The sequence below is a fragment of the Meyerozyma guilliermondii genome, genomic scaffold (assembly GCF_000149425.1).
Source record: "Meyerozyma guilliermondii ATCC 6260 scaffold_1 genomic scaffold, whole genome shotgun sequence".
NCBI classification, from domain to species: domain Eukaryota; kingdom Fungi; phylum Ascomycota; class Pichiomycetes; order Serinales; family Debaryomycetaceae; genus Meyerozyma; species Meyerozyma guilliermondii.
In genome coordinates this window covers 1,489,970-1,504,337 of record NW_001809800.1, presented here as the reverse complement: position 1 = coordinate 1,504,337, position 14,368 = coordinate 1,489,970, and the positions used below count along the sequence as shown (strand labels likewise).

Here is a 14,368-nt window from a genome sequence, read left to right as displayed (position 1 = left end):
GTTAATGAATATTCCCAAAGTATCAGTCGCACATGGTACAAATAATTTCAGTACACCTCTTTTGTCTCTTATCTAGTATGCTCGATCCAACAGAACCGTGTTGGAGTGGAATCCCAATTTACTGAGGGTCAAGCTGGTATCGCAGCCATAGCCCTCTAGTGAGTTCATTTGTAAGTCTCCATTCCAGTAGTCCGCGTATATACGACTCATTGGCAAGCCAAGGCCAAGCCTATACTGATGAGGTCTGGATATCAAAGTCTGTAATGTGGAAGATTTTTGATCATTTTGTTGCTGTTCTCCAAGAGAAGTGTGCAGCAAGAGGGCATCCTGGTGAGACTCGTCATCTTCAGAGCCTGCCAACTTAAAGTTGGTTTGTAGTCTGAGTCCTGGTATACGATGAAACTTGGCCAAAGACTCTCTTGCTCTTTGAGGACTTTTGCCAAAGGAGTAGATGTTGGATAACTTGTCGTGAGAGAGCCCGCCCCCTCTGTCTGAGATCCGGAGAATGACCTGCTTTTTCCCGTTTATGATTGTTATCTTGATGGCTGGTAATTTTCGTGAGGTTTTATCTCCATGGGTCTTGATGGTTGCTTCGTATGAGTTTCGCAAGATCTCGCCAAACAAGTAATGAAGATGTGGAACCATAAATGGGAACTTTGTGTCTAAATCACCATCTATTTCAAGATCCGGCATCTTTTCCTTGTCTGGATATACATCAGTTAACGATGCCTTGACGACTTCGGCAACATGACGGAAATGCTCAGCTGCGTTGCACGGATGAAATATTCCCCCAATATAGTCAGGAGGCTTGCTTGAATAGGGAGCAGTCTTGTAATTGTCGGTGAGCGATAAGTGTTCTTCTACTATGACTCGCCTGCTAATTCGTGATCGTATCATCAGACTCATAAACTGATCCAAATCGTTCTGATTAAGACTGTCCAAAATGGATACTTCCAAGGCACCCATCATCAAGTGGGGCAAGTTGGACATATGGTCGGTGAGTAGATTGGAGAGGACAGAACAGAACGCTTCATTGTCATCCAAAGTAGTGATTTTCGGCCACCTCCGAAGAACGTTAAACAGCCGGTAATAACTCTCATAAACCTGTGCAAGATGGAGGTTGTTAACAACACCGAAAGGGAGGGTTTGTAAGTCTCTGATCCGTATTGCCAATCGAATTGGAAGCTCGATTCGAACAAAATTGGCACTGTTAACAATCTTCTGTTTTGTCAACACCTTACCATAACCGGCCAACTGACGAAGGGAAACAGGATGAGGATCCTTTTCCACATACTTGAGAAGCAATTCATTTTGAAAAAAGTGCTGGGGATTTAATATTTGAGAATAGGACGGAAATGGTCCAAGACTATCTAAATATTTCGCAATTTCCCGCTGACTTACAGCTGACAAAAAGTCATCATCAATATAGGAGAACGAGGATATGGATGGGACAGGAGTAGAATACTGGCGGATGGAACCTAATGTTCGTAGCGGCGTCCTTAACATAAAGAACGAGGTAGATTTGGCGCGAATATAATTACTTGAGGAAGCTAACATTTTGTAGCGCGCGCCGAACTTTTTATCTTCACAACACCAGCCCATGGTTCGATCACGCCGCAGCTTACGACTGGCTTCTCCCGACTCCACCGAGTCGTCCAGAGCAACCCGTAGACGTGCACAGAGACCAAATCTTTCAGGGTTAGATATCGACGAGGATGATGACGAGGAATATAACGAAGAAGAGGTGCAAGTGAGCCGGCGGAAAAGAAGAAAAGTTACCGACGACGAAGATGACGATGACCTTCTGGCAGATGACGAGAACATTCAGGATGACGCAGAAATGGACGTAGAAGGCGAAGGTGAAGAGGAAGAGGAAGAAGAGGAAGAAGAGAACGAAAACACTCCACAACCGGGTGCCAGTCCGGCTCCAAAAGCGCCAAAAAAAGTGATGAAGAAACTCAAAAGAAGAGGGAGAAAGCCCATAGTCCAGGCAGGCCAAGATGGGTTTTATGACGACGACGGAAACCTCATTAATATTGAAAACGACGAGGTGGTGATGGATGAAGACCCCAAAGCGGTGGAAAAAGTGGATGAATTCGGAAGATTAAAGGGGGGAAGACAGTACCGTATAAATACGTTTACCGTGCTTGGTCAAGGCGAAAGACTCTATATGGTATCGACTGAGCCAGCACGGTTGGTAGGGTTCCGTGACTCTTACCTTCTTTTCAAGACCCACCACAATTTATTCAAAAAAGTATGCACCGATGCCGAAAAAATGGACCTCATTGAACGACACATCATTCCTAATTCGTACAAAGGTCGCTCGGTCAATTTAGTCACGGCTCGATCCATCTTCAGAGAGTTTGGTGCTCGGATATTAAAAGACGGAAAGAAAGTCGTGGATGATTTCTGGGAGCAGAAGGCAATTGACAACGGAGACGTTGCGGGTGAGTACGCCGATCCAACTGAACTCTACAAATACTCACTTAATGCAGCTACCGTCTACTCAGAAGCAAATCAGACGGGCTCAGGTACTCCTCCATTAGCAGGTTCGGCACTGGTAGCGTACCAATCCGATCCAACATGGATGTACCAAATGGCGTATAAGACTCGCGAGTACAATTCGAGCCTTCTTAGCCAACGCAGTCAAACATTTTGCGGTGTTAGAGACGTTTACACGGGCCTCACATTCTACCCTTCAGGAACTCAGCCTACAGTGCACCGTATAACAAAGGGGAATGATCTCCCAGGACAAATATACTGGGACACAAAATTATACAATCCTGACGCTTCGAGAAAATTAACGGGGTTGAGGGATATCCCAGCCGAAATCTTTGACGATGTCGACGAAGATGTCAGAAAGGCGATTTTAGAACAGCGGGCCTACGAAGAAGCTGCCGTGAAACTTTTGAGTTCACAATGAATATGTAAAATAGCAAATACATCATACTACTAAACCGGCTCTTCCATGACTATTTCTTCAATTGATTCCGGGTCATCGGACTCATCAAACTTCCCAACCTCTACCACGGAGTCTGGGTCACTTCCGTCCCGCCTTGTGCGCTCCATCTCCAAATGAGCTCTCAAATCGTAGTCGACCTTCGTTTTCCTTCTACCAACTTGTACGGTGACATCGCCTTCTTCGACAATCTCAGCGTGCTTCTTGGAAAATTGAACTTCGGCTTTCGCTTCACGACCAGATATTTTATGGTTCACTCGAATATGCTTGGCAAGAGTATCATGTCTTGTGAATATTCTTGGTAGCACATTTGGAGTTTGTTTGATGCAAACGTAACACTTGAATAACTTTTTCTTCTTGCTGTGGACCGTTTCCTGATGTCTAATGAGCTCATACTTACGTGAAAAACGACGCAAACACATCTTTCCTGGCTCATCAGGTGCGGGAAGTTGGCACTCGTGCACAACCTCGGGATCATAGTTGGCAGACTTGTTTGTTTGCCATTTATTGTCTGTTGCTTCGGCTTCACTGCCGGTGCTTTTGAGGTACGCTTGCCCAATAGCTTGAGGCTTTTCTTCCTTCTTGACTTTCTTTTGCCTTTTGACCTTTGGCTTTTCTTGGATGAATGGAAAATCGTCAGTTTGATCGCTGTCGCTGTCTTCTGTTTGATCGTCTTCGGAATAATCGCTTATTTTTGCTTCCTTTTCCACTATATTAGTCAGTGATTGTGCCCTTGACCTCGTCACTATTCGTTGCTCACTTTCTTGCTTTCTGACATAGGAACTATAATCCCTTATAAAGTTGTTGTAGCACTCTTCGAGGTCAAAGTGAATGATGAGCAAAAACTGGTAGATGGCAGGTTTCCACAATAAAAGGTTATATATCTGCCAATAGCTCAAACCCATGATTATTTGAGTCAAAAACCGAATTGCTCGTGAAGCCAAGGCAAAAGATTTGCCATCGGTGGCCATGACTATGAGGATATCAAAACACTTTTCAATGATCAAATGAGATTCGGTGGTCATAAAGTCTTGTTCTTGCATGAACTGCAGCACATGGTCGGTTAGTTCGATGAATTTTGTTTCGAGAATTTTGAAGTTTTCCCTGTCTATCTTATTTTCATAGAGAATGGTGCACACTTTTAATAAATGCTCGCTATATTCTTCAATGTTAGAAGGATTACAAACATTTAGTATTTTCACAATTTCGTCCTCGTTGAGATCGCCCTGTTCTTTGAGCACTTCGATAAGAGGTACGGAGTCAACCAGCTTTGAGGAGCTAGGGGGAGGTGGAGACGACGTAGACTGGCTCTTGGGGAGCGATTCTGTCATTCGGTGAAGAATAGGAAGGTCCATGATCTTTGTGGCGTTAAAGGTAAGGTGCAATAAGTGTTGGTTAGAAAGGTTTCGAAACAAATAATGCTTGTTTTATCAGCAGTAGATCGAGAATAGTTTTCGCAGAAACGTTTTTGGTCGTTGTTCAGGGATGTATTCGTCGTCTACTTGTTGGAAGATCGGAGTAACAAATACTAAACTCTGTAAATGACAACGGAATATCTCAAATAAGCCAGATTTGTACCTATAGTCTGGAAATAGCCACGCAAGAGGCAGAGGAAACTACTGGCACCGGAAACCTTTGTCGAATCAAGTTTGGAAAACCAACTATAAGTAGTTGCAATGAATTTGATCACTTCAGAATTTCTGCACCTAGGCGCACGACTTTTTCGCAGCCAACTGAGACGGTCTTGGTAAAAAGCACATGCAGTACGGTGGTTGTGAAATACAGATTAAATGCTATTCTATGGGTACTCCTTCGTATTTTTATGCGTACGTATGCCAATAAGTGTTCTTATGCCCATATTACTTTCCTCGCGCCAGAAATTTCGAGAATGGACTGGTGGCTGTGGTATCCGGAGCTGGGACGTCGGGCACAAATTTCCAGGACGGCTGCTCTGTGAACGCTACCACCACCTCTTTCGACGGAGATGTTTCTTCTGTGGGTACGGGTTCGGTCATATCTACCCTTGGCAAGGACTCATCGATAATCTCGACGTTGGCTTTAGCATAGTTGACAGCCATCTTATTATCACGGCCTGTAATGCCATGCTTCCGTCGTATATGTCTCGCCAACGAATCATGCCGAGGATAGCTTTGCACCTTGTTGTTGTTCTGACTGCAGTAGATACATTTGTATATCTTCTTTTTGGTGGCATGCACAAATTCTTGATGGCGCAAAAGTTCGTTTTTACCGTAGAATATTTTGAGGCATGTCTGGTTGCTTTGTGGGTCAATCAAGTGGCATTGATGAATCACTCCTGACTTGTTCTTTGTCTTCTTGTCACCGCCAAAATTCCGCCCATCGATAGGTATGATGGCAAAGCTCTGTTGTCCCGCTTCGTTTTTCACCATGATTCGGTTCAGCGCCTGATCGTAGTTTACATGGTCACTAAACCCATGTTCTCCGTTGTAAGGGCCTCTGTAATCATCACCAGCGTCCATAGAATCATCGTCATCATCTTCATCTTCATCTTCGTCATCGTCGTCATCGTCGTCGTCATCATCATCATCTTCTTGGTTATCTTCGCTGGACTCGGTTGACTCAGCCGTATTGTGTTTTTCCTTACTACCACGATCAATTTGCTTGCGGATCTGCTCTCCTCGAGCCATATCCAACTTTGCTCTGCCTCTCGCCTGGGAGTTTCTTTCTTCGTCGTGTGTGAGGGTTATATCAACATACGGTGTGATGTGGATTGCACTCTGCTTTTTTTGCGAAGCAGATGGATCGAAGGAATGGAATGAATAGTTGTAAAAAGGATAAGGGAACGGGTACTCAAAGCCCTGTGACATGGTATCGGAGCAGTATGTTTCTGGAGGCCGTACCAATGGACCAAAGGGAGTGGTGATAACATCGATGCCTATAAGCTTGAAGAAATAGTCCAAATTGGGAATGAAATATAGCAAATGATATAATTCCCAGTACTCGAGGGCATAGATGAGGTCTACCAAGTACCGAGTTATATGAGATGCAAGCGAGAGATTGAAGTAAGACGATGCAAATGTGACCAACGAGGTATAATTGTCAATGAGAACCTTCGATAACCGTTCGTTAGGATAAAACATTTGACCCTGACGGAGGCTCTCAGACCTCACAGGAATGTAGCTGGTAAGATTGAGTAGTCGGCTTTCCAACATGGCTCTTGCACTGTCGTCGACAAAATCTTTACTCATCAAGTGGTCGAGAACCATTCGTATTTGGTTGGAATAGTGATTAATCGAAGATTGTTGTGACCGAGGAATTGTTTGCGGTTGGGGTTGATGTGTAAGCTTCTGGAGCTCGGAGTATATGGGGTCATTTCTTGCGGAAATGTAATTTGTACCGCCCGAAGTTGGCGGTTGCGAGTCGTGAAGACGGTTTATAAGATCTAGTTAGAAGCTGTTAAAAACATGGGAAAATGCATGGAAAAACACGCTGGTACTTACTATGTGGCAGATATTGTGAAAACAGTCCTCGTTCAAGGCTCATCTAAAGTTAGTATTGTTTAACTGTGGAAACTACTGGACTTGTTTCACCACCATAAACATGTGGTTATTTAAATTTCTATTTGCTGAATGCAAAATGATCAAAAATCCAGTCTCTTAGCTGCAGAGTTTCATCGCCTCCAGTTCCATTACTTACCCTTGATTCACTAGCCATTGTGGTGAAAAGCAGGATTTGCAGTTTGCCGCTACCGAATACAATCTTGCCGTAAACGGTGGCCGCACGCCCATCGTACATGAGGCTGCGGCGCACGCAGGAAACGGGAACGGCCGTTGGAGATAGACCACATCTTCTTACATCTGCATTGCAAGGTATAGGGTACAACTAATACATGATCCAAAACTGAAGTTCTATAAAACTGGTCCCTTTACTGTGGCAACGTCAGGGGTTTCCTGATTAGGTAAGAAGGTTGCAACATTTTTTCGTGCTGCAATTGATTCGCGCACACAGGTCCCAGAATGAACAAATGGGACAATAAGACTAGGATATCAAACAAGTGTCGATCGTATAGGCAATGGTGATTCAGAAACTGCAGGTTAGAAAATTGCAGTTCAGCTGAAAATGTCAATAATATTTCAGCTAAGACAATTTTACTTTAGCTTGCAGTTGACTAATAATTACCACCGACTTCTAAAGAAACAATGATCCACTCGCAGACGGCTTTCGGTAGCTCAATTCCACCTCTTTGATATCATTGTGAAGCGTAGAAGATTCATCTCCACTTCCAATTGCCTTTAAATACGACTGCTCAATACGTTCTACGGGCAGTGGAGGTGATGCGTGTAAAGCCTCGTCAAGGTAATTCAAAACATGAGTAAACACTTTTTGCTTGACATCGTAACCCCATATGTTGTCCAAATGTTCGTGGTTTTCTACGGGCTGCGCAGTGGTATTTTCATTGGGAAGCTGGCTCAACATCACATCGATATCGACTAGTGAATCTGTGGTTCCGTATATCAAATGAATCGGTATTTTTATGCTTTTGAGCGGGTACGTTATCGAGGTGGATCCGCCAATTGTCGATGCGTTGTCTCGGTACATGTGAAATTTCTTTGAGCCGATGATTTGGAACCAATGAACCACAGTTTTCACCGAAGTTGTCGAGTACAAGTGTGCGTAAGAACAGAGCTTTTGAAGCTTGGTAATGTTATGTGCCCTCCAGTTGAACAAGATATAGTTGGATATGTCGATCATTGTGTCAAAAAATGGCGGATACATGATTTGTTGCCAAAAGAATACTGATGGCATAAGCGTTTTTCTTGAAAACAAGAGATACACAATATTTGGTGACGATTTGAGGAGGATATCAAGGAACCGTGAATAGAGGCCATGTGGTGTTGTAGCAGGGGATATTGCAATGATTTGTTCCACTTTCTTGTTCAAATCTGGGTTGATCGAAACGGCAGCAAAAGCTTGGGCTGTTCCCTGAGAGAAGCCAATATACGTGAGGGTCTTTGCACCTGTCTCGTTGAGGATGTAGTCGATGGAATTGGGAATATCGAACATGGCAAATTCATCGATGGAAAAATTCCAGAATCGTTCCGATTTGATGGGGAAAATTAAATGTTTCTGACAATACTTGTTTCCTCGATTGTTGCCCAACCACACATCATACCCCAAATCATAAAGCAAAAACGGCAAGTTTTGGTGGGTCTGAACCATGGTAACCCATACTTCACAGCTCATTAATAGTCCATGGTGGAAGTATACCACCCTTCCATTCGACCTTCTTTTGGGCTCCCCAGGTTTGATTATCCGCTGGATGGTCAACAAGTAGTCATCCTTCGTACGAACTATGCGGTTTTCCACGTCATAACCATGGATTTGACACATTTCTTGCACGTCCGCAGCATTAAGAATATCCACCATTCGTTCATGTTCTCCTTTATGGACCGCAGGTGCACGCTTATAGAAGTATTTGTATGATACCTGACCATCTCTCGATTCTTTTTGGGAAGACAGTATTAAAGTTATGGGATTTGGTGTCAATTTATATAACAACGAAACGGTAGCTGTAAAAAAATCGATCACTTCTCGAGGAAGAATGTTTGTAATTGTGGATACGACATACTCGAGCCATGATAGAATAAACGATATAATAATCACCGGCCATTCCAATATTGATATTCTTCCTAAAAGTGGGATATACATGGTTGCTCGTTTGCAGCTGGTTTTCAGAATCACATGAGGATCGTACTGCAGGAAACAAACCAGCCCGCCAAAAATTAGTACACCAAAAAAATGAACCAAGTTCATCCAATGCACCAGTTAATGCCGGTCTCGCAAAAGCGGAGAACGGGGCTCATAGTAACGAGCATTTAGATCAATTGCAGTTGCACTGAAAAACACGAGCAAATTTGAGCAATTTTGAGCAGTTTTCTCACAGATTGAGCAATAATTGTACCAAAATCTTAGATCTGCAAGGTCTATAAAAGGCCATCGATTTCGCACTATTTCATGATGGTGCAAATGTTAGCCAAATGTCATAAAATATAATTGTTTTTTTGGCTCAGGGGCAATTTTTACACGTGCAGGTTACTCTTCCCAATGTAACAAGAATATAGTCGGTTTTGGCGCCGGCATTGGGCGTTAAACGACAATTTACCCGGCACTCGTGGCTATAGTTTCCTTTTGGAGTTATCTCGAAAATCTCTATGCAACACCTCATGCATGTCGCTGCAACTGCCTATTGTTTCAATTGCTGTTTTCAATTGGAAATTTTGATTCCCGGGCCCGTTTCGGTCCGGCTGTAGTATATAAGTTCGGGGTACCATTTTTGTTTGTGGTAGACAAAATTATGGTTCATTTCAACCAAATACTCTCAGGTGTATTTTTCGCAACCGCAGCTTTCGCAAAGTTGCAAAAAGCCAACGACTCGCCAGAAGGTGCCAAATACGTTGCTAAGTTTGACAACAAGCTTCAAGGACAAGTTGAGTTTGCTGGAACCAGCAATGGAAGTGTTTCTGTCTCTGTTAAATTGGAAGGACTTCCAGAAACTGGAGGCCCATTTCCATACCACGTTCATGAGCTCCCAGTACCTTCCAATGGTGACTGTATGGGCACAAAATTGCACTTGAACCCCTACAATGGCAGCTCTACAGCAACAACCCTCGACGATACCGAGGTGGGAGATTTGGCTCGTAGACACGGAAACCTTACTGCTCCTTCCGATGACATTACCTACATTGACGAGTACCTTTCATTGAATTCTGATAGTCCAGCCTTCATTGGAGGAAGATCTGTGGTGGTCCACTTCCTGAACAACTCGAGAATTGCATGTGCCAATATTACGCAAGAAAATAAAGGTTCAAATAACAACTCCACCTCTACTGAGTCTGTTTCAGAAACCAATGGCGCTTCTACCAATTCCGCCGGATTTACCTTGGGAGCCTTTGCTGTTGCATTGGGAATGATGTTCTGCTAGAATAGCAAACCAAAATGTAATCAAAAGTTGTTTATCGAAATATACGACACTTTGTTTCTGGGTGCAAATTCATTTTTTGCCAAGATAATTATTATGTCTACTTATGTAATCACCACGCCAACTTTGGCGCAGTCCACCAATCGCCCACCAATAGCGGTGCCGGTGGTCCGATTACGTCATATTAGCGCCCCAGATGATATAACGTTTTCGAGTCGAAGTCTATACCGTAAAAGTTTACAGGTCAAAGTTTACAAATATATGATATTGGGGCTTGTTTTGGAGCCACGGTCACTGGTACATGAGAAATATTTTTCGCCGTCGTAATTTTCCGGTTTAGGGTGTTCCCCCACAATTTTTCATTCGCCCCGAATTTTTTTTTTCTGATTTTTTTTTTCTCACTGTCAGGTTTTGATTTCTTTGAAAATATTTATAGGGCTTAACATTTCTACAAAATTAATTGATTGAAATTCTGGACGCTAGCCACTTTTCGCTCTTTCACCGAGGGCCCTCATTGCATGCTTAATTTATTATAACATTCATTATGACATTTGTTTCATTTCTTCACGATAATTTTGTGCCCCATATTCCCAAACCCTCCACTTCCAACGACGCCACGGATTCAGGGGTGGTTCAGCTCGTGCCCAGTGGCCAAGAACAGTTGCAAGGTGACAAGGAGAAGGATACCGGTTCGGTTTATAGTGGAATTACCAGTTCTACGGCTGACTCTGGCAATGCTTTACATCGGTCTTTGAGAGGCAGACATGTCCAATTATTAGGAATTGGTGCCACAATTGGCCTGGCGTTGTTCGTAGCCATCGGTAAGGCGTTAGCAAAAGGTGGACCTTTGAATTTGTTCTTGGCGTTCGTGGTCTGGTCAATTCCCATCTTGTGTATTACCATGTCTACGGCTGAAATGGTGACATATTTACCCATTACTTCTCCCTTTGTGAGATTGGCGGGCCGGTGTTGTGACGAAGCACTTGAAATCACCACCGCTTGGAATTTCTGGTTCTTGTGTTGTGCCCAAATTCCATTCGAAGTGGTAACAGTCAACTCTATTATCCATTTTTGGCGTGATGACTACTCGGCTGCAATCCCGCTAGCCATCCAGATGGCGTTGTACTTTCTTATAAATGTCTTTGGCGTGGCTATCTATGGAGAAACCGAATTCTGGCTCTCGTTGGGAAAAGTTATTTTGGCAACTGGTTTGATAATTTTCACCTTTGTCACCATGGTAGGTGGAAACCCGCAACACGATGCGTTTGGGTTCCGCTACTGGAAAAACCCCGGCCCCATGAATGAATGGATTGCTACTGGAGATCTTGGTCGATTTGAAGGATTTCTCGCATGTTTAATCCAAGCCTGTTTTACGTTTGCCGGTCCCGAGTATATTGCTACGGTTGCATCTGAAACCATTAATCCTCGCAAAACGTTACCCTCGGCCTTCAAGCAGGTTTTCATCAGATTATCCATCTTTTTTATTGGAGGTTCTCTCTGTGTAGGAGTTTTAATTCCTTATAACGATCCTCAATTGGTGAGCACCATGGGTGGAAGTGCCCCAGGAGCTGGAGGTTCGCCTTACGTTATTGCCATGAGCAACTTGAAAATCAAGGTCCTTCCTCATATCATGAACGGATTGTTGGTTACAGCAGCTTTTTCTGCTGGTAATTCGTATACTTATTGCTCATCAAGAACATTATATGGTGTGGCCCTTGATGGATATGCACCCAAAATTTTGACAGCTACCACGAAAACAGGTATCCCTATGTACTGTGTCATCATCTCTCTCTTGTGGGCATTGCTTTCTTTCTTGCAATTGGGAGAGCTGTCCAAGGTTGTTCTTGACTGGATTATCAATATCATCACTTCGTGTCAATTGATGAACTTTACGATTCTTTGTGTTGTCTACGTTTCTTTCTACAGAGCATTACAAGCTCAGGGCATTGACAGAGATACACTTCCGTTCAAAACCGTGGTACCAACCTTGGCTTGGAATCTTTGGTGGGAGTATCAGCATTTGTAATGATTTTCGTCAGTTCTTACCCCTGTTTTCTTGCCGGGAGCATGGGACATCAAGTCATTCTTGTTTTCGTACTTGTTCATTTTCATCAATATTGCTATTTTTGTTTCTTGGAAATTGATAAGAAGAACCAAATGGCGCGACCCCAAACTCGTGGACCTCGTAACAGGTTTAAAAAGAGGTGGAATTACACGAGCAACAGTTTTATAATCAAATTGGCAGAAAACGAGACTGGTTGACTCCAACGGCAATGTCAAGCTCAAGTGGCACGAAAAGTTTTTTACAATCATCTTTGGTAGTGAGATTCGTTAAACTCATCGTTAATAGCATTCTTAAAATAGCTTAATATAGATGCAGGCCTACTAATGCAAATGCACACGAACAATTGAGGATTAGCCATTTCAAACATTAACCACGCTCATAATCGTGCCTTTGTTTCAGGTGTTCTGCCTCCACAGTTGAGCCGTGCCATCGACAATGCGCGATCGCGCACAATTACGTAAGAGACCCTGCACGATTTATGTTCTTTTGGGCCAGGGCACAATTGCAGGGAAGGTATTAGTGCACCGAAAAGGGCCAATACAAGAACGAGACAAGAGCCAAGCCACCATTCACAGATGACAAAAATACTGGTGGCTTGTGTGGAATGTCTGAGGTATTTTCGTGGCTGTGGAGTCATGCCTATTTTAAGAAGTTGCACTTGGCATTCCACATACAGGAACTGACCAATTGACGTGTATGCGGCTCAGCGGTTAAGCGGTCGGCGGGTTCGACATAAATAGCGCGAGTTGCCATAGCTGCGCGAAATTTCAAACTTAAACCTAAATAAAGATTTGCAAAATAAAAAAATGCTCTCGATTCAACTTTTTCTTGCATTAGCAGCCTGTGTCTCTGCTGACCAGATCTTTCAGGCCGTGGCTCAAGGTGGCTCTGTCAATGGTCCTGTTACTTATGACAATGGCAAGATAACTGTCAACAAGGGCAATAGAGCACTGTTCAATTTGCAAGAACCAAGTGGTTTCATGACGGTTCAAGGTCAATATGTGGCCAATACTCCTGAGGGAATTGTGTTGGTTTCTGATCATGATCAAGCCAGTAAAGATTGGGGTATTGAGAACAATGAGGTTCGTTTCAATAGTGCCGACGACAGAAGAAAGTTCTACGCTTGTCCTAGTGGCAACGGCTATACGTTGCAAACATTCTTCTGTGACGGAGGATCACAGGTGGTGCTTCTGGTTAGCGGTTCTGGACTGGGCACTTCTCCCAGTGGAAGTGGTGCAATTGGCAATGCCGCAAAATCGTCAGCAAACTCAGGTTCTGCTACTGCAGCTGCTGCTGCAACCACTGCGTCTTCAGCAAGAGGTGCATCTACAAGTGCATCTGCTGGCTCCAAAACTGGCTCCAAAACTGGTGCTGGTGCTGGCGGTGCCGCTACTGCAGCTTCTTCTGGGGCATCCAGTCAAGCTTCGAAAGCTTCTGGTGTGTCTAGCAAGGCATCTGGTGCTTCAAGTAAAGTTGCTGGTGCTTCTAGTTCTGCTGGTGCTTCCAGTAATGCTTCTAGTGCTGCTTCCAGCAAAGCTTCAAGTGCTGCTTCTGGTTCCATAACCAGTGCACACAGCTCTGGAGGCTCTGGATCTGGATCCAAGAGCAGCACAGGTGCTAGTTCCAAGGCCAGTTCCGCAGCTGGAGCTGGAGCTGGAGCTGGTTCCCGCAACTCGACTTCAAGTGCTCAACCAACTTCCAAATCTTCTTCCAAGGATAGCGGATTTGGTGCTACTTCATACGGAACTGGCTTGGCTGGAATTGCCGTAGCGGTTGCATTCTTGTTGTGAAAGTATATTCTGGACCTATGTACTGCACCAATCTCAGCCGTTTCATGTCGGACTTCTGAGTTATGGTAGGAGAGTAGAATAGCCCATAAAATAGCCCATAAAACTGGTGGAAGCCACTACGTCTGTAGCAACTATAACAGAACCGTTCTCTATACTTTTGCTTCTATCGTATTTCATGACATGACCCAGTTCGTCGTATGCGCGGGTCACGACGGTTACGCCCGATTCATGCAGCGGAAGTCTGCGGCCGATGCATGACAGTTCTGTTCTGGGATACTAAGCTAAAATTCGCCTAAGTCGCCAAAAACAAAAAATACACAACACCACAAAATTATGTTTCTTGGTACATCCTTCTCTCGCAACTTATTTCCTTGCAAGTTACACCGTCTAATGTCCCCTTTTACGTTATGTGGCTGCGACCCAAAATGGCTCTCGAGTATGCACTGGGGCCGTGACATGCAGGAAGGGCGTAAAAGCGAAGAGTGCGCAGTGCAGGTGGGTCTGAGAACCACTTAAAAATAACCACTCGCCTCCTCATTCTTTCGGCTATCTCGATTCGGCCTATACCTAATACCGCAAATAAGACCGACTTCGCA

The 14,368-nt window shown here is 44.0% G+C and overlaps 9 protein-coding genes across 9 annotated transcripts; 5 read left to right on the top strand and 4 right to left on the bottom strand. All coding sequences in view use genetic code 12, as the record gives it.

Annotated features, from left to right (window-relative positions):
* Positions 1-72: 72 nt before the first annotated feature.
* PGUG_00855 (alpha-ketoacid dehydrogenase kinase family protein) lies at positions 73-1,824 on the bottom strand (the record flags this gene model as incomplete). The annotated part of the gene is made up of 1 exon (XM_001487427.1): positions 73-1,824. The coding sequence occupies one exon, from the start codon at positions 1,822-1,824 to the stop codon at positions 73-75; it is 1,752 nt and encodes a 583-aa protein (XP_001487477.2).
* Positions 1,601-2,923, top strand: NPL6 (Npl6p; the record flags this gene model as incomplete). The annotated part of the gene is made up of 1 exon (XM_001487428.1): positions 1,601-2,923. One exon carries the CDS (start codon positions 1,601-1,603, stop codon positions 2,921-2,923), a length of 1,323 nt encoding a protein of 440 aa, XP_001487478.2.
* Positions 2,924-2,952: 29 nt separating this feature from the next.
* Positions 2,953-4,314, bottom strand: FGR15 (Fgr15p; the record flags this gene model as incomplete). The annotated part of the gene is made up of 1 exon (XM_001487426.1): positions 2,953-4,314. The coding sequence occupies one exon, from the start codon at positions 4,312-4,314 to the stop codon at positions 2,953-2,955; it is 1,362 nt and encodes a 453-aa protein (XP_001487476.2).
* Positions 4,315-4,749: 435 nt separating this feature from the next.
* Positions 4,750-5,277, top strand: PGUG_00852 (uncharacterized protein; the record flags this gene model as incomplete). Its single annotated transcript, XM_001487425.1, has 1 exon — positions 4,750-5,277. One exon carries the CDS (start codon positions 4,750-4,752, stop codon positions 5,275-5,277), a length of 528 nt encoding a protein of 175 aa, XP_001487475.2.
* On the bottom strand, positions 4,819-6,204 carry PGUG_00851 (uncharacterized protein; the record flags this gene model as incomplete). The annotated part of the gene is made up of 1 exon (XM_001487424.1): positions 4,819-6,204. The coding sequence occupies one exon, from the start codon at positions 6,202-6,204 to the stop codon at positions 4,819-4,821; it is 1,386 nt and encodes a 461-aa protein (XP_001487474.2).
* Positions 6,205-7,126: 922 nt separating this feature from the next.
* On the bottom strand, positions 7,127-8,752 carry PGUG_00850 (uncharacterized protein; the record flags this gene model as incomplete). The annotated part of the gene is made up of 1 exon (XM_001487423.1): positions 7,127-8,752. The coding sequence occupies one exon, from the start codon at positions 8,750-8,752 to the stop codon at positions 7,127-7,129; it is 1,626 nt and encodes a 541-aa protein (XP_001487473.2).
* Positions 8,753-9,293: 541 nt separating this feature from the next.
* On the top strand, positions 9,294-9,920 carry PGUG_00849 (uncharacterized protein; the record flags this gene model as incomplete). Its single annotated transcript, XM_001487422.1, has 1 exon — positions 9,294-9,920. One exon carries the CDS (start codon positions 9,294-9,296, stop codon positions 9,918-9,920), a length of 627 nt encoding a protein of 208 aa, XP_001487472.2.
* Positions 9,921-10,461: 541 nt separating this feature from the next.
* On the top strand, positions 10,462-11,943 carry PGUG_00848 (uncharacterized protein; the record flags this gene model as incomplete). The annotated part of the gene is made up of 1 exon (XM_001487421.1): positions 10,462-11,943. One exon carries the CDS (start codon positions 10,462-10,464, stop codon positions 11,941-11,943), a length of 1,482 nt encoding a protein of 493 aa, XP_001487471.2.
* An 845-nt stretch (positions 11,944-12,788) lies between these two features.
* Positions 12,789-13,772, top strand: PGUG_00847 (uncharacterized protein; the record flags this gene model as incomplete). The annotated part of the gene is made up of 1 exon (XM_001487420.1): positions 12,789-13,772. The coding sequence occupies one exon, from the start codon at positions 12,789-12,791 to the stop codon at positions 13,770-13,772; it is 984 nt and encodes a 327-aa protein (XP_001487470.2).
* Between the last annotated feature and the right edge of the window lie 596 nt (positions 13,773-14,368).